General features: G+C 39.4%; 1 protein-coding gene across 1 annotated transcript in view; it reads left to right on the forward strand.

The window, feature by feature from the left end:
* The first annotated feature begins 3,038 nt into the window (after window positions 1-3,038).
* Window positions 3,039-19,829, forward strand: part of LOC139384610 (retinaldehyde dehydrogenase 3-like) — a 22,207-nt gene continuing 5,416 nt past the window's right edge. The window contains exons 1-6 of the mRNA XM_071129430.1: window positions 3,039-3,149; window positions 3,766-3,870; window positions 5,880-6,020; window positions 9,145-9,274; window positions 17,096-17,157; window positions 19,520-19,648. Of these exons, the coding sequence (XP_070985531.1) occupies window positions 3,039-3,149; window positions 3,766-3,870; window positions 5,880-6,020; window positions 9,145-9,274; window positions 17,096-17,157; window positions 19,520-19,648 (678 nt within the window). The remainder of the gene's footprint in view (window positions 3,150-3,765; window positions 3,871-5,879; window positions 6,021-9,144; window positions 9,275-17,095; window positions 17,158-19,519; window positions 19,649-19,829) is intronic.

Raw genomic sequence — 19,829 nt, forward strand, 5'->3', positions numbered from 1 at the left:
GTCGGAAGTTTACATACACTTAGGTTGGAGTCATTAAAACTCATTTTTCAACCACTCCACAAATTTCTTCTTAACAAACTATAGTTTTGGCAAGTCAGTTAGGACATCTACTTTGTGCATGACAAGAGTCATTTTTACAGACAGATTATTTCACTTATAATTCACTGTACCACAATTCCAGTGGGTCAGAAGTTAACATACACTAAGTTGACTGTGCCTTTAAACAGCTTGGAAAATTCCAGAAAATGATGTCATGGCTTTAGAAGCTTCTGATAGGCTAATTGATATAATTTGAGTCAATTGGAGGTGTAACTGTGGATGTATTTCAAGGCCTACCTTCAAACTCAGTACATCTTTGTTTGACATCATGGGAAAATCAAAAGAAATCAGCCAATACCTCATAAAAAATAATTGTAGACCTCCACAAGTCTGGTTCATCCTTGGGAGCAATTTCCAAATGAAGGTACCACGTTCATCTGTACAAACAATAGTAAGCAAGTATAAACACCATGGGACCACGCAGCCTTCAAACCGCTCAGGAAGGAGATGCATTCTGTCTCCTAGAGATGAACGTACTTTGGTGCGAAAAGTGCAAATCAATCCCAAAACAACAGCAAAGGACCTTGTGACGATGCTGTAGGAAACAGGTAGAAAAGTATCTACATCCACAGTAAAACAAGTCCTAAGCCACTGCTCCAAAACCACCATAAAAAAGCCAGACTTCGGTTTTCAACTGCACATGGGGACAAAGATCGTACTTTTTGGAGAAGTGTCCTCTGGTCTGATGAAACAAAAATAGAACTGTTTGGCCATAATGACCATCATTATGTTTGGAGGAAAAAGGGGGAGGCTTGCAAGCCGAAGAGCACCATCCCAACTGTGAAGCACGGGGGTGGCAGCATCATGTTGTGGGGTTGCTTTGCTGCAGGAGGGACTGGTGCACTTCACAAAATAGATGGCATCATGAGGGAGGAAAATTATGTGGATATATTGAAGCAACATCTCAAGACATCAGTCAGGAAGTGAAAGCTTGGTCGCAAATAGCTCTTTCAAATGGACAATGACCCCAAGCACACTTACAAAGTTGTGGCAAAATGGCTTAAGGACAACAAAGTCAAGGTATTGGAGTGGCCATCACAAAGACCTGACCTCAATCCTATAGAAAATGTGTGGGTAGAACTGATAAAGCATGTGCGAGCAAGGAGGCCTACAGACCTGACTCAGTTACACCAGCTCTGTCAGGAGGAATGGGCCAAAATTCACCCAACTTATTGTGGGAAGCTTGTGGAAAGCTACCAGAAGCGATTGGCACAAGTTAAACAATTTAAAGGCAATGCTACCAAATACTAATTGAGTGTATGTAAACTTCTGACGCACTGGGAATGTGATGAAAAAAATAAAAGCTGAAATAAATCATTATCTCTACTATTATTCTGACATTTCACATTGTTAAAATAAAGTGGTGATCCTAACTGACCTAAGACAGGGAATTTTTCAGGAATTGTGAAGAACTGAGTTTAAATGTATTTGGCTAAGGTGTATGTAAACTTCCGACTTCAACTGTATCAATGTAATTACACCCAACACAATGTTGAAAACCAGAATGCTTCCTAACACTAGATCACATAACTAGACGTGAGCTGGATGTGATCCCAACGCTGCCACCAATACAACAGAAGAAAGTGAAAGCTGCAACAGGGACTCTAACCAGGGCTCATACGTGGCAAAGTAAACTCTAAGGGCTGCTACCATGAAAGCCTAGTAGGTCTCGGGCAGAGGCAATAGGCCTACAATGCTGGCATATGCCTTGTTACAATAGCCTGAGTATATAACATGATTGACACGACCGTAATAATAATCATTAAACGGCCTTGGACGTGTCATAAGTGTATGCCAACATAATTCATTATTTTACATTAACCTGTTTAACTGCATTGATATGGTTTAATTGATAAAAGTCCAGACTCGTTATAGACGCAAATACCATGCAGTTGATTCAGGGGAATTTAAACCAATTTTCTTTTTTAGGTCTTCTGTTTCCCCACCTTTGTTGATGAATTAATTTCCCATTATGAAAATGTATCCCCATTCCCCAATCAAATACCTTCATCATATCACCCTTTTTGTTGTTGTTGACAAATACAGCTTTTAACTCCAATTTGCCAACACTTATAAAATCCGACATAGCACCAGTATCCCAAAGTATTAAGCAAAAACATATTATATTATAAGTATTTCGGGTGAAAATCTGGTTGATTAACAATATTGGGTTGTTAACATGTTTTTTTTAAATATGTATATAAATAAATGTGGGACACAAAAAAGGCAGTGTGGAGCACCATTTGCCCAAAATGCATTGCTCCAATAACTTTTAAAAGATTGTTCTGAAGTTTTCCCCAAAAAATGTTTTTTTTTAAATCTACGAATGAAGTCACACAAAAATGTGTGTTATATTCCTACGAATTAAGTCTCACAAAAATGTATGTATTTTCACACGAATTAAGCCACACAAAAACGCACAAAATCTGCTGAAATACTTTTTGTACATATTTGCACGAATTGGGTGTTGTAAATGTATACACTTGAACGTACTGCTGTCCGTGTTCTACAATTGTTCCATCTGTAGTCTAAAAGCATCCACAGTAATTAGCATCCATTTGACACCTTGCACTTTCCCCAATAAATAAGTTGACACGCAAAAATTGTACCTGCCGCACCTGTCCTTGGAGTAGCCGACCGTCAATATAAAAGCGTATGTCATTTTATCTTTATCCTGTTACGTTAAGCATTCCTATTAAAAACAATATTCCAGGAGGCTTTTGGTTTATGATTCCATGCTGCAGATACTGGGGCCTGATATTTTGATAAGGGCAGAGTTGGGTTACCCTCAGCTGCTCTGGGGAGAGGGCGAGAGAGAGAGAGAGGGAGGATTTTCGCATTCTTATAAAGACCGCTGGATGCGCTTGTAGTGCTCAGTAGACAGTAGACAGACACACAGAGAGAATACAGTTGTGGCAGGACTGGACCGGTAACGCAGAATGGCTCAGAACGGAACAACAGAGAACGGGGTGACCGGGGCGAATTGCGATGGGAGCCCTCCCATGCCTTTTCCCCAGCCCGTCAAAGTGCAAGAGATACGCCACACCAAGGTGAGACGCACGTCTTATTAAGTAACATAGCAGCAATCACTGAATAGTGAAAATGTAATGTGAAAAAATGTATTAAGCCGAAACATCTGAAACACCGGTATTCACAAACAACCTTTTAACTGTTTTCAACTATATATATAGTACTACTGCATTGTTGGGAAAGAGCATTCAAGAAAATAATGTCACTGTCCTAGTTAGTGCACGTACTGTACTAGTTAGTGCACGTACTGTACTAGTTAGTGCACGTACTGTACTAGTTAGTGCACGTGACCATAAAAACGTGAAACTTGAGTGTAAGGTATAAGGTATAATATAATGTCATGGTACATGTTTAAGACATCATAAACCAGGGGAGGTGAATTTCGTCAAGTTATTGTAATGCATGTTAGTCTGTAGCCTGTGCACAGGCTAGAGGTGGTGGTGTGCCTGTTGGTGTGCTATCCATGTCTTCATATTGGAGTTGGATCCAAAAGACTGCGTTCAAAATATATTTGAAAAACGAAAAACACACTTGAGTTATGCTCCTGTGTTATATTGCTTACTGATCGTAGCCTAATGAACAGGTGCGTTGTAAAACAGTCTTTTTTTTAAACAGCTCTTTCTTTGTGTCCAACAGATTTTTATCAACAATGAGTGGCACACCTCTCTCAAAGGAAAGACGTTTCAGACCTTCAATCCTGCAACAGGTGTCAAAATCTGTGAAGTGGAAGAAGCAGACAAAGTATGTACCTAAAACATACATTCATGTTTGATTAGGCCAATGTCTTAATTACTAAGTTGACTTGAGGAAATAAGGAATGTTTGCTAAATCAAATGAACAGAATTGTATTACTACTACTGCAGTGATCCTGTCTTCTCTCTTCATCTGGTTCTGATTGGGTTCCAGGGACTGCAGGGGGCCTGCCAAAATATATATATATATATATATATATATATACGTTTTTTCTCCATTGTTTTTATGGATATTGCTAGCAACAACAGAATAAACACATTTTTAATTACATACCTACAGTAGAAAATAGGATAATATTTTAACTTTATTTGCCAACTCCTAATATTGAGCAAATTACACTCATTACTCGCTGATACACTGACTGGAGTGTCTGACATAGGCTTTGAAAAAGCACCAGTCAATAGGCTACCTGTCAGTAGGCTACCTGTCAATAAGCTACCTGTCAATAGGCTACCTGTCAATAGGCTACCTGTCAATAAGCTACCTGTCAATAGGCTACCTGTCAATAGGCTACCTGTCAATAGGCTACCTGTCAATAGGCTACCTGTCAATAGGCTACGAGTCAATAAGCTACCTGTCAATAGGCTACCAATCAATAGGTTACCAGTCAATAAGCTACCTGTCAATAGGCTACCTGTCAATAAGCTACCTGTCAATAGGCTACCAATCAATAGGTTACCAGTCAATAGGCTACCTGTCAATAGGCTACCTGTCAATAGGCTACCAGTCAATAAGCTACCTGTCAATAGGCTACCAATCAACAGGTTACCAGTCAATAGGATATCTGTCAATAGGCTACCAGTCAATAGGCTACCAGTCAATAGGCTACCAGTCAATAGGCTACCAGTCAATAGGCTACCAGTTAATAGGCTATCTGTCAATAGGCTACCAGTCAATAGGCTACCAGTCAATAGGCTACCAGTCAATAGGCTATCTGTCAATAGGCTAAAAGTGTGGCAAATGCCGTTCACTGCTGGTTAGCTTTCTTGACTTGGACATGTCTGCTAAGACATGGCTAACCTTAGTTTAAACAGCTAAAACTGTTAGCGAAAATCTGTTTGGAGTTACTACCTTTCTAGCTAATAGTCTGTTAGAGACTACACTTCCTCTTCCAATTATAATGTGGGGAGGTCAAAATAATTAAAAGTATTTACCAAATCTATTAATTTTAAAATGTTGATTACTTCTCATTATTATTATTTTTATTTAACTAGGCAAGTCAGTTAAGAACAAATTCTTATTTTCAATGACGGATTAGAAACGGTGGGTTAACTGCCTGTTCAGGGGCAGAACAGCAGATATTTACCTTATCAGCTCGGGGATTTGATCTTGCAACCTTCCGGTTACTAGTCCAACGCTCTACCTGTCGCCCAAGACATGAAATAAATGTTTTTGCTAACGTATGATGGGGGTCCCTGGGTCGCCAGCTTACCTGGGAGGGGGTCCCTGGGTCGCCAGTTTACCTGGGAGGGGGTCCCTGGGTCGCCAGTTTACCTGGGAGGGGGGCCCTGGGTCGCCAGTTTACCTGGGAGGGGGTCCCTGGGTCGCCAGTTTACCTGGGAGGGGGCCCTGCGTCGCCAGTTTACCTGGGAGGGGGTCCCTGGGTCGCCAGTTTACCTGGGAGGGGGCCCTGCGTCGCCAGTTTACCTGGGAGGGGGCCCTGGGTCGCCAGTTTACCTGGGAGGGGGTCCCTGGGTCGCCAGTTTACCTGGGAGGGGGTCCCTGGTCAATTAAAGGTTGAAGTCCTTTGATCTCGGCCTACATGTTTAATTTTCTTTTACCTAGCCTTTAAAACCAAGAGAGTGACTGTCTATCAACTTAATGTCAAGGTCTTTTATTAGGCTACAGACAAAAATACATTTTTGTGAATTAATTAGGCCTATCAATTATCATTAGCCTGCTCATAATTGTAACTTATGCAAAACAATATTACCCATAGAAATGTTTTAGGTGGGTTATCAGTTGTCTGTGTGAAAGCTGTTGATGTGTACCTGCAGGCAGATGTGGACAAGGCTGTAAAGGCTGCCAGAGCAGCCAGCCAGAGGGGCTCGCCGTGGCGAAGGATGGACGTGTCAAGCCGGGGGCGACTCCTGCACAAGCTCGCTGACCTGATGGAGAGGGACCGGGCACTGCTAGCGGTAAGCTGTGGATGTAACGGCCTACTAACCTTATTTGTCTTTAGACTGTAGAAGGCTACAACTAGCAGCCTATTGGTAAACTTGACATCTGTCACCTGCGTTGTGAAGGTAGCCTATCATCTAGTTTGGGTGTCCAGAAAGAATTGACAGCAGCAGTGCAGTGCACAATGCACCAATCTGTCACCTGCGTTGTGAAGGTAGCCTATCATCTAGTTTGGGTGTCCAGAAAGAATTGACAGCAGCAGTGCAGTGCACAATGCACCAGACGCTGAAGGTGCATGATCTGTGATTGAAAATCTTTTCCATGCTGGTATGTCGCGACTCGAGTAATATATATTTTTCAGTTCTACACTTGTTGCTATATAATCCCCACACAACCTTGACATTCATTCTAATATTGTTGGTGAGTGTCTGTGTGCCTGTGTGTGTCACAAGAGAAAAAAAGTTGAACTGACATGGAATTGTATTGACAGTGGACTAATGGACAAAATACCAAAATATAGTTTTGGAGTGTAGTATTACTTTAACCTAAACAAATAGAACAGCCTTTTGTCAATAATCAAATCATTTCCATACAAAACATCTATCAAAAACATATTTTTAACTTGATATAGACTGACCAGGTGAATCCAGGTGAAAGCTACTGTATGATCCCTTATTGATGTTACTTAAATCCACTTCAATCAGTGTAGATGAAGGGGAGGAGACCGGTTAAATGAGTTTTAAGCCTTGAGAAAATTGAGATATTGGTTGTGATTGTGTGCCATTCAGAGGGTGAATGGGCAAGACACAAGATTTAAGTGCCTTTGAACGGGACATGGTAGTAGGTACCAGGTGGGTGCAACTGAATATTAGGAAGGTGTTCGTAATGTTTGGTATATTCATTGTATAGATGAGTTAGAACAATGTTTTGGCCAACTTAAAATGTGAGGCTTATGCAACACTTAACATTTGGTGGGTGTTTATATTTCTCCTATTTCACATATCTGCAAGTGTCTATTAATACGCATGCATGAATGTGTTTTCTGCATACCGATATCCCAACTCTCCCTGAGAGAGGGTCTGCCATAATTAACAGCAACCCCTGGAGCTATTAGGGTTAAGTGTCTTGCTCCAGGCCACATCAACAGATTTGCGGCTCAAGGATTTGAACTAGCAACTTTTTAGTTATTGGCCCAACGTTGAAAAACACGAGGCTACCTGCTGCCACTTCTCCAAAAAGTTGGGTCAACTCAAAAAGGCTGTGGAACTAATGTAGTTACTAAAAGATCTTGAGTTGGGCCACCTTGGATTATTTTAGACAGTGTAAATCAGATATTACAGTGGTGGGTGATCCAATGCCTTCTCACGTGTTCCAATGCCTTTTCAATTGAGTTTCCAGATTGCATTAGGAGTCAGATTTGTAAATGAAACATTACAGATGAGAGTGAAGTCATATTATGGGATTGCATGTGGCTGCTAATTGAAAACATGTTTTGGGAGGGCTGCTTGTGCTGGGTTATCGCTAATTACGCTAATCCCTGTTCTGTTTGTGGGGGAAATAAAGACCAGATTTAGCATTTAGCTCAATGAAAAGATACAGGATAAATCTATTGGTGTTATAGCTCTGTGGCAGTGCTTCGTCTCTCATTATCTGTCCATTTGCAGTGGGTTGAATTAGATCTTATTGGTCAGATAGCCTACATATGTCATTTTGGGGCTGCACTTGATCTGGTTCTCCCATAGAGATAGATAGAGGACTCTAGTGCCCAAAAGTCTGATTTAGCATTGGCAGTGTCATTGAGGCCTTTCACCATTTTGAAGTAGCCAAATCTGTGGGAATTCCAATGGGTTAAGGAAGGAACACAAAATGATGTCGCTGATCCGCACTCAAAAAGGAGATTCAAGGTTTCTTTATAGTATTTTGTTCATTCGGGGGGAGGTAGATAGACAAACATTTCGGCCTTCCTAAGCCTTCGCCAGTGTAATTCACAAGGATCACATAATTCCATCAGGGTCATCAGGAGGGATCAGCTAATGAACTATACTTGTAAGCAAACATTCTGCAGGTGGCAGTAAATCGCCAGCTTTGACTTGATACCTGTTCAGACAACACACTCCAGGTGACAGTATGCAGCCTTTCAGTTTGATTAACAACTCATAGAAGTAGTACTAGAAGAAAATTGACTACTTCAAAATGGAGATGCCAGTGCGCTCACAGATGCCATAATAGGACTGATACAAAGTCCTCTATCATTCTCTATTGGTTCTCCCAAACCCCAAGGTAAATCAAGCGCACCTCAAATACTTTCAAGTAGGCTTATTTTAAAGTATTTGACGTATGTATTTCACCCAGGTTTTTAGTAAACACTTGACTTGTGTCTCCCTTGAGACAGTCAATCAAAGAACTTGAGTATCATAGCACCGTATAAGTGTACAAATCATGTTTGACACAGTGGGTCTCACCATACAATATTTTTCTCTTCCCCAACACATTCGGCTTAGTGGTTTCAAGCAGCTTGTGTCTGTCAAAGAGTTTAGTAACTTACGTACAGTCACTTTTTGAAATATTGTCAAACGCACAACGTCATGGATTGCTTTTGTCGAGGTTTTTGTCCACCCCTCTGCTCTATAGAAATGATTGTTCATCTAGATTTGAAAAACATTTGATACGACATTCAGATTCAGATGGATGTGTTGTATTTTCTGGTCATCTAATGTTCCAGCTCACTGCAGCCTTGGCTACACAGAGAGACAACCGTGCTAGCGATGTCAGTAGTGCCGAACCCTGGCCTCTCCTCAGCCTCCTATTAGCATTATTATTATTAGCATTATTACTTTTCTTTCTGAACCCATGAACTCCCACAGCATATTCACTTCTTGGCGCACGTCGAGGGCATAAAACCTTGTTTTGTAGCAACCAAGGGGTTGATGGTGCTGCGCTTGCAGCCGACTGAGTACAAGATGACAGAAACTCTCAAAATAGAGTTTTGAGAACATATATTATTAGTTATTTTTTGTTCCACAACAGCTATTTTTTTCTCCTATTGAGATGATTCTGCCTCAGGTTCCCCAGAAGTTAGGATAGCCTGCATTAACGTGTCCTTAATGCACTATGTTCAATGTTTCTGATTCTTTTTTACAGACTATGGAGACTATAGACACTGGGAAGCCGTTCCTTCATTCTTTCTTCATTGATCTGGACGGCAGCATCAAAACCCTTAGATACTATGCCGGTTGGGCCGACAAGATACATGGCAAAACCATGCCTGTAGGTAAGTTTCTCTGTGCTGCTTTAAAACCTTTTAGATTGCCAGGCTACTACTTTCACCTACAGGTATAGTGCATTATGATTTGTTAAATGCACGCAGGCTTACGACCCCTTATAACGTCTCATTATCATCTCGTAATGATCCAGTTATTACCATTTCATACATTTATAATACAACAACATTTCCAAACAGTGTTATTATATGCTTATCACAGGTAATAATGCATTATAACAGCCAGCTTTTATTAAAGTATTTCCCCAAAAGGTCCATGACCTGTCAATCTGATCAAGCTGTTTCTCAACAATCACTTGTATCTCTCCTTTGTGGCTTAATGGCTCACATAGACTTTCTGTCCACTATATGATTAGCCCACTGATTCTGCCCAGTCGTCAAGAAACAAGTTAATTAGCGGTCGAGTCACTCAGCCGATCCATCAATTGTCCGCAGCCCTGGGTGGCATCTCGTCCGTACTCTTAATAGTTCCCCCTATTGCAGTGTCAAAAACCATCCTCGGCTGCCACGGCAGGACGTCAGATAGACAAAACAGGCTTCCCTATTTCCTCCTGATTAGATTCCAATGGGGCAGTTGAGAGACGAAAGGCTGGCGAGGACAAAGGAAGAGGAAGAGGGGGCTGATGGTAATCAGCGAGGTGCAACAGTCTGTGTCGGGATTAGCTGAGAATCAGACACTCCAGATCAGTGCCTGATCAACGCCTCTGAGTTAGCCCCCCTCTCCTCTCCTCTCTCCTCTCTCCTATCCCCTCTCTTCTCTCTCCTCTCTTCTCCCCTCCTCTCCTCCCCTCTCTCCTCTCCTCTTCTCTCTCCTCTCTTCTCCCCTCCTCTCCTCTCACCTCTCCCCTCTCTCCTCTCCTCTCCTCTCCTCTCCTCTTGTCCCTTCTGTGTCCTCTCCTTTATCCTCTTCCCGCTCTCTGTCTCAGGAGCAAGTCACTGACTTAGATCATTATTTTCCTCTGGTAGATATCTGCAAGGCCCTCTCTCCTCTATCAGCATTTGTCAGTAGCAACTCCCAGACTAAGATGACTGTCCCCTGGTATAATAGTCTGTATACAGTCACTCCTCTACCTGTCAGGAACAACTCCCAGACTAAGTTGACTATCCCCTGGTATAATAGTCTGTATACAGTCACTCAGTAGTAACTTGGTGACTTATAAACAGCTCTGGGCCCGGAGTCTGGTCGAGCAGGTAACGCTCTCACCTTTAGAACCATATATATACCCCCTGAGATGGGGCTGCTGGTTCGATCCCCACATCAGCCCTACATATTTTTGCTCTCTCTACTCTGTCTCTCTACTCCTAACCTGTCATGAAAATAATACAAATACGAAAGGAATTCCTCTCTCCTTAAAAAAACACACACAAAAAAACGCTCTGGGCCTAAATAAGCAAAGGTGCACTGCTCAAAAGTAGTGCACTACATGGGGAATAGGGTGCCATTTGGGACACAGCCTAATTCCCTCTACTCTACTGTATGTCCCATGTCCACTCCCCTGGCTATGGAAATGGAACCGTTGATAAGCTGTAAAGTGTGGGATGAGTGGGCTCACCCAGGACACAGGGAGATAATGGATCCTGGGTGTGTAGCAGTCTGTCTGGCTGTAATCACCACATACATCAATAGAAGAAACAAGACAAGGTCACGGAGTGAGAGTGTCAGATTGAACCCATTATCTAGGCTATCAGCTGGGCTTCTGACATGTCCGTGTGTGGAGGTGGAGGGGGATCATGCAAAATGTCACGGAAGGAAGTAAGGTGCCAAAAGTAGAGCACTATATCGGGAATAGGGTGTCATTAAGGCAGCATTGGAGTCAGTAAGTTGTTCCCGCTAGTTGCTATGTCAGAAGGATGGACCTTAGTTGCACAGATACTGTGGTACAGTAGTGAAAAAGGATTTTGGAATGTCTTGTGTTGGTGTAAGTTTATGTTACTGTGCAGTATTATACATGTATTTTTAAAATAGACCGTTTCCTGTCTGTGTTTTATGGCGGCCTACCTTGGAGTTGTGCTGTTAGAGTTGAGGGCACTAAACACTTTGGTTGCACCGCAGTAGACTATCGGTGGAACAATTGCTGCAACGCATGTGCAACATGGCACACTAACATGTTGTAACCACAGTTGTTGGTGCAGGGTTTTAACAAAGCTTTCAGTACCCGCAACACCCCAAGTAAGTACATTCTGCTGAACAGAGTAGTTTAAGGTCAACTCTATCGCATAACATTCCAACTTAACTTATTTATAGTTCAACTGTATTTACTCTAAAAAAAGCCAGTTGACTGCTACAGAGAACGAGGAGGGTGGGACATTGCAGCAATTAAATGGAGGGGGGGAGGGGGGGGGGGGGTGTTAGAGATGGGGGACGCTTTTAATTGCCCCTCCATTCCAAGAAGGTCAAGGGTGACATTTCACTCTGAACAATAGACTTAATAGTCTGGTTATTGGGGACTCTATCTGCCCGCTCTATTTCCTTCTATTAAACAGGACTTTCAGCCATGTGAGGAGCAGGGCACAGGGACTTTTAGAACTGGCAGAGGAGGAGCAGGGCACAGGGACTTTTAGAACGGGCAGAGGAGGAGCAGGGCACAGGGACTTTTAGAACTGGCAGAGGAGGAGCGGCAAAATGACTGTGTGCTCCCCATTTATATGGAGAGGAGATTTTTGACCATCATTCGAAAATGTAAATGGTTGACGCAGCAAAATAAATGAGAAAAGATGCCACATTTAAACAGACTTTAAACTAAATAAATGAGAAAGGATGCCACATTTAAACAGACTGTAAACTAAATAAATGAGACAGGATGCCACATTTAAACAGACTGTAAACTAAATAAATGAGAAAGGATGCCACATTTAAACAGACTGTAAACTAAATAAATGAGACAGGATGCCACATTTAAACAGACTTTAAACTAAATAAATGAGAAAGGATGCCACATTTAAACAGACTGTAAACTAAATAAATGAGAAAGGATGCCACATTTAAACAGACTGTAAACTAAATAAACGAGAAAGGATGCCACATTTAAACAGACTGTAAACTAAATAAATGAGAAAGGATGCCACATTTAAACAGACTGTAAACTAAATAAATGAGAAAGGATGCCACATTTAAACAGACTGTAAACTAAATAAATGAGACAGGATGCCACATTTAAACAGACTTTAAACTAAATAAATGAGAAAGGATGCCACATTTAAACAGACTGTAAACTAAATAAATGAGAAAGGATGCCACATTTAAACAGACTGTAAACTAAATAAATGAGAAAGGATGCCACATTTAAACAGACTGTAAACTAAATAAATGAGAAAGGATGCCACATTTAAACAGACTGTAAACTAAATAAATGAGAAAGGATGCCACATTTAAACAGACTGTAAACTAAATAAATGAGAAAGGATGCCACATTTAAACAGACTTTAAACTAAATAAATGAGAAAGGATGCCACATTTAAACAGACTGTAAACTAAATAAATGAGAAAGGATGCCACATTTAAACAGACTGTAAACTAAATAAACGAGAAAGGATGCCACATTTAAACAGACTGTAAACTAAATAAATGAGAAAGGATGCCACATTTAAACAGACTGTAAACTAAATAAATGAGAAAGGATGCCACATTTAAACAGACTTTAAACTAAATAAATGAGAAAGGATGCCACATTTAAACAGACTGTAAACTAAATAAATGAGAAAGGATGCCACATTTAAACAGACTGTAAACTAAATAAATGAGAAAGGATGCCACATTTAAACAGACTGTAAACTAAATAAATGAGAAAGGATGCCACATTTAAACAGACTGTAAACTAAATAAATGAGAAAGGATGCCACATTTAAACAGACTGTAAACTAAATAAATGAGAAAGGATGCCACATTTAAACAGACTGTAAACTAAATAAATGAGACAGGATGCCACATTTAAACAGACTGTAAACTAAATAAATGAGAAGGGATGCCACATTTAAACAGACTGTAAACTAAATAAATGAGAAAGGATGCCACATTTAAACAGACTGTAAACTAAATAAATGAGAAAGGATGCCACATTTAAACAGACTGTAAACTAAATAAATGAGACAGGATGCCACATTTAAACAGACTGTAAACTAAATAAATGAGAAAGGATGCCACATTTAAACAGACTGTAAACTAAATAAATGAGAAAGGATGCCACATTTAAACAGACTGTAAACTAAATAAATGAGAAAGGATGCCACATTTAAACAGACTGTAAACTAAATAAATGAGAAAGGATGCCACATTTAAACAGACTTTAAACTAAATAAATGAGAAAGGATGCCACATTTAAACAGACTGTAAACTAAATAAATGAGAAAGGATGCCACATTTAAACAGACTGTAAACTAAATAAACGAGAAAGGATGCCACATTTAAACAGACTGTAAACTAAATAAATGTAAACTAAATAAATGAGAAAGGATGCCACATTTAAACAGACTGTAAACTAAATAAATGAGAAAGGATGCCACATTTAAACAGACTGTAAACTAAATAAATGAGAAAGGATGCCACATTTAAACAGACTGTAAACTAAATAAATGAGAAAGGATGCCACATTTAAACAGACTGTAAACTAAATAAATGAGAAAGGATGCCACATTTAAACAGACTGTAAACTAAATAAATGAGAAAGGATGCCACATTTAAACAGACTGTAAACTAAATAAATGAGAAAGGATGCCACATTTAAACAGACTGTAAACTAAATAAATGAGAAAGGATGCCACATTTAAACAGACTGTAAACTAAATAAATGAGAAAGGATGCCACATTTAAACAGACTGTAAACTAAATAAATGAGAAAGGATGCCACATTTAAACAGACTGTAAACTAAATAAATGAGAAAGGATGCCACATTTAAACAGACTGTAAACTAAATAAATGAGAAAGGATGCCACATTTAAACAGACTGTAAACTAAATAAATGAGAAAGGATGCCACATTTAAACAGACTGTAAACTAAATAAATGAGAAAGGATGCCACATTTAAACAGACTGTAAACTAAATAAATGAGAAAGGATGCCACATTTAAACAGACTGTAAACTAAATAAATGAGAAAGGATGCCACATTTAAACAGACTGTAAACTAAATAAATGAGAAAGGATGCCACATTTAAACAGACTGTAAACTAAATAAATGAGAAAGGATGCCACATTTAAACAGACTGTAAACTAAATAAATGAGAAAGGATGCCACATTTAAACAGACTGTAAACTAAATAAATGAGAAAGGATGCCACATTTAAACAGACTGTAAACTAAATAAATGAGAAAGGATGCCACATTTAAACAGACTGTAAACTAAATAAATGAGAAAGGATGCCACATTTAAACAGACTGTAAACTAAATAAATGAGAAAGGATGCCACATTTAAACAGACTGTAAACTAAATAAATGAGAAAGGATGCCACATTTAAACAGACTTTAAACTAAATAAATGAGAAAGGATGCCACATTTAAACAGACTGTAAACTAAATAAATGAGAAAGGATGCCACATTTAAACAGACTGTAAACTAAATAAATGAGAAAGGATGCCACATTTAAACAGACTGTAAACTAAATAAATGAGAAAGGATGCCACATTTAAACAGACTGTAAACTAAATAAATGAGAAAGGATGCCACATTTAAACAGACTGTAAACTAAATAAATGAGAAAGGATGCCACATTTAAACAGACTGTAAACTAAATAAATGAGAAAGGATGCCACATTTAAACAGACTGTAAACTAAATAAATGAGAAAGGATGCCACATTTAAACAGACTGTAAACTAAATAAATGAGAAAGGATGCCACATTTAAACAGACTGTAAACTAAATAAATGAGAAAGGATGCCACATTTAAACAGACTGTAAACTAAATAAATGAGAAAGGATGCCACATTTAAACAGACTGTAAACTAAATAAATGAGAAAGGATGCCACATTTAAACAGACTGTAAACTAAATAAATGAGAAAGGATGCCACATTTAAACAGACTGTAAACTAAATAAATGAGAAAGGATGCCACATTTAAACAGACTGTAAACTAAATAAATGAGAAAGGATGCCACATTTAAACAGACTGTAAACTAAATAAATGAGAAAGGATGCCACATTTAAACAGACTGTAAACTAAATAAATGAGAAAGGATGCCACATTTAAACAGACTTTAAACTAAATAAATGAGAAAGGATGCCACATTTAAACAGACTGTAAACTAAATAAATGAGAAAGGATGCCACATTTAAACAGACTGTAAACTAAATAAATGAGAAAGGATGCCACATTTAAACAGACTGTAAACGAAATAAATGAGAAAGGATGCCACATTTAAACATAAACTAAATAAATGAGAAAGGATGCCACATTTAAACAGACTTAAACTAAATAAATGAGAAAGGATGCCACATTTAAACAGACTGTAAACTAAATAAATGAGAAAGGATGCCACATTTAAACAGACTGTAAACTAGATAAATGAGAAAGGATGCCACATTTAAACAGACTGTAAACTAAATAAATGAGAAAGGATGCCACATTTAAACAGACTGTAAACTAAATAAATGAGAAAGGATGCCACATTTAAACAGACTGTAAACTAAATAAATGAGACAGGATGCCACATTTAAACAGACTGTAAACTAAATAAATGAGACAGGATGCCACATTTAAACAGACTGTAAACTAAATAAATGAGAAAGGATGCCACATTTAAACAGACTGTAAACTAAATAAATGAGAAAGGATGCCACATTTAAACAGACTGTAAACTAAATAAATGAGAAAGGATGCCACATTTAAACAGACTGTAAACTAAATAAACGAGAAAGGATGCCACATTTAAACAGACTGTAAACTAAATAAATGAGAAAGGATGCCACATTTAAACAGACTGTAAACTAAATAAATGAGAAAGGATGCCACATTTAAACAGACTGTAAACTAAATAAATGAGAAAGGATGCCACATTTAAACAGACTGTAAACTAAATAAATGAGAAAGGATGCCACATTTAAACAGACTGTAAACTAAATAAATGAGAAAGAATGCCACATTTAAACAGACTGTAAACTAAATAAATGAGAAGGGATGCCACATTTAAACAGACTGTAAACTAAATAAATGAGAAAGGATGCCACATTTAAACAGACTGTAAACTAAATAAATGAGAAAGGATGCCACATTTAAACAGACTGTAAACTAAATAAATGAGAAAGGATGCCACATTTAAACAGACTGTAAACTAAATAAATGAGAAAGGATGCCACATTTAAACAGACTTTAAACTAAATAAATGAGAAAGGATGCCACATTTAAACAGACTGTAAACTAAATAAATGAGAAAGGATGCCACATTTAAACAGACTGTAAACGAAATAAATGAGAAAGGATGCCACATTTAAACAGACTTTAAACTAAATAAATGAGAAAGGATGCCACATTTAAACAGACTGTAAACTAAATAAATGAGAAAGGATGCCACATTTAAACAGACTGTAAACTAAATAAATGAGAAAGGATGCCACATTTAAACAGACTGTAAACTAAATAAATGAGAAAGGATGCCACATTTAAACAGACTGTAAACTAAATAAATGAGAAAGGATGCCACATTTAAACAGACTGTAAACTAAATAAATGAGAAAGGATGCCACATTTAAACAGACTGTAAACTAAATAAATGAGAAAGGATGCCACATTTAAACAGACTGTAAACTAAATAAATGAGAAAGGATGCCATGGAGAGAGATTGATAATGAGCCTCTTGTTGTTGTGTTGTTGTTTCTCCAGATGACACGTTCATGTGTTTCACCAGACATGAGCCCGTAGGTGTGTGTGGAGCCATCATCCCAGTAAGTAGGACCAGTGTTTTGTGTTTGTGACTCTGTAATAATTATACATGTAGAATCTGCTGGCAGGATGTGCACAAGTAATAAACACATACTACAGCTGTACTACAGCTAAACACAATGACCTGGCAAATAGAAGTGGTCAATTTCATCTACATTGACTGAAAAATGCATGCGCACACACACACGCACCCACCCAACGACCAGAGGTGTACAGTGCAGTGAGTTTACCTTCACTGTATCAGAATCCCCACAGACGATAGCCATGGGACATAGATACAGTACAGGCCTACACACACACACGCACCCACCCAACGACCAGAGGTGTACAGTGCAGTGAGTTTACCTTCACTGTATCAGAATCCCCACAGACGATAGCCATGGGACACAGATACAGTACAGGCCTACACACACACACACACACCCACCCAACGACCAGGGGTGTACAGTGCAGTGAGTTTACCTTCACTGTATCAGAATCCCCACAGACGATAGCCATGGGACACAGATACAGTACAGGCCTACACACACACACACCCACCCAACGACCAGGGGTGTACAGTGCAGTGAGTTTACCTTCACTGTATCAGAATCCCCACAGACGATAGCCATGGGACACAGATATAGTACAGGCCTACACACACACACGCACCCACCGACCAGGGGTGTACAGTACAGCAGACTGTTGGAGATTTACAATCGTGATGGATGAACGTCATGTTGGAACCAAAACTCTCCTTTATTCTAAAGACAAGGGAGAATGTTATCGTGCATGCGTGTGTGCGTGCGTGCGTGCGTGCTTGCATGCGTGCTTGCGTGTGTGTGTGTGTGTGCCAAACACAAGAGCCGTTCCTCATGCTTTTAACTGTCAGTGCTGTCACCCCAAAAACCATATTATTCTGTGCCTCAGCTCCAAGGGCATTACGTGTCCCTGGCACATACAGAAATATAACTCTTAGCATGCGTGTTCACAGTCATAGATCAGTGGAGCTGCAGCAATAACGAGATAGTTAAATCAGGTTACGCCCCAAATGGCACCCTAGTACCTACATAGTGCACTACTTTTGACTGAGCACTATAGGCTGTAGTACACTATATAGGGAATAGGGTGTCATTTGGAATGCATTAGAATAAATGATCCCATTATATTCTCAGGTAACATCTTTCTTGAAAGTGAATTTTGAGGTAAATGCAACTTTATTTGGAATGCTACAAAAATGAAGCTTTGAGTTTGGATTGGTTTAAAAAAAAAAAATGCATTTTACCTAAGGTTCTAACTTCAACTCCATCTGAGGGTGAAATAAAATCTGGGACATGTACTGGAAATGTAATCCTAATCTCTACCTTTCTTCACAAAGCATTCTCTCTCTTAATCCAACTGAAGTATAACGTTACAGGAACATGACTGTTTACAACTATACATTAAGGTCCCAAATGGCACCCTGCGCCCTATATAAGGCACTACTTATGACCAGGGCCCCCCACTATATGGCAAATAGGGTGTCATTTAGGATGCTCCCTTACAGATCCAAAAACACATCCATATTTCCTTTTTGATGATATCAAGGTCAGATAGCTTGGGGTGGGATGGTGATCCATGTGGGTTAGAGTAAAGGCTATCACATTGCACCGTGTTCACTAGAGTCTAGACCAGACTGGGGTATCATTTCTATTCCTACATTTTGACTGACTGAATGCGGCCGATGGGCTTTCTCTGCGAGCATAAGTATATATCTTCTTATGTTGCTCCGGCAACAAAGGAACAAGCAGGCTGTTGTTCCACTTGGGAGATTATATCATCAAAATGAAATTTATACTGAAGGACGTCGTGTAATTACTAAAAGCACCACTGGCACTCACGCAGACCATGAGTCATCGCTTAGGAAAAACAGGAAGCTTGTCTTTAGGGTTACACATCCCAAAAAATCCCTAATTGTGGCGGGCTGTATCCAAAGCATTGTAAAAGTTAACCATGCTTAAACAGTAAACATTAGGATTCTTACACGCGTTCGCTGTCTAATTTGTGTTTGAGGGTCCGGTTATTTGTTCATTTCTTTCATTAAGTTCTCTGTAGGGAGAAGAACAGGGCAGAGAGAAGAGAGGTTTTTGAAGCAGATTGTTTGAATCATCACTTTATAGAATGACAGCACAACGGTCTTGATTTGCTCTCTAATCAAATCATCACAGTACATCTCTGTACTGAAAGAGATGTATCTTGAAAACTTGGCTGCTGACATGCAACAAATAAAGGCATCATATCAACACTGGACTAATGAAGAAAATACTAAAATATTGTTTTTGAGTGAACTATCCCTTTAAGTGTTCAACCTGCCTGTCAAATATACACTTGTTTTGTGTCTCCTAGTGGAACTTCCCCCTGCTGATGTTCATGTGGAAGGTGGCCCCGGCGCTGTGCTGTGGTAACACTGTGGTCATCAAGCCAGCCGAGCAGACCCCTCTCACAGCCCTGCACGTAGGATCTCTCATCAAAGAGGTGAGAGAAACTTTTAAGAAGAACAGGGGCCTCCAACTCCGTTGCTGAAGAGCTATACTGGGTGAGCATGGTGCAGACTGAAGGGGCTGTGATTGGTTGATTATTTGGAATGGTCAGGTGTGCCAGTGTTGGATTGGTTGATTATTTGGAACAGTCAGGTGTGTCAGTGTTGGATTGAAAG

The sequence above is a fragment of the Oncorhynchus clarkii genome, chromosome 26, assembly GCF_045791955.1.
Source record: "Oncorhynchus clarkii lewisi isolate Uvic-CL-2024 chromosome 26, UVic_Ocla_1.0, whole genome shotgun sequence".
NCBI classification, from domain to species: Eukaryota; Metazoa; Chordata; class Actinopteri; order Salmoniformes; family Salmonidae; genus Oncorhynchus; species Oncorhynchus clarkii.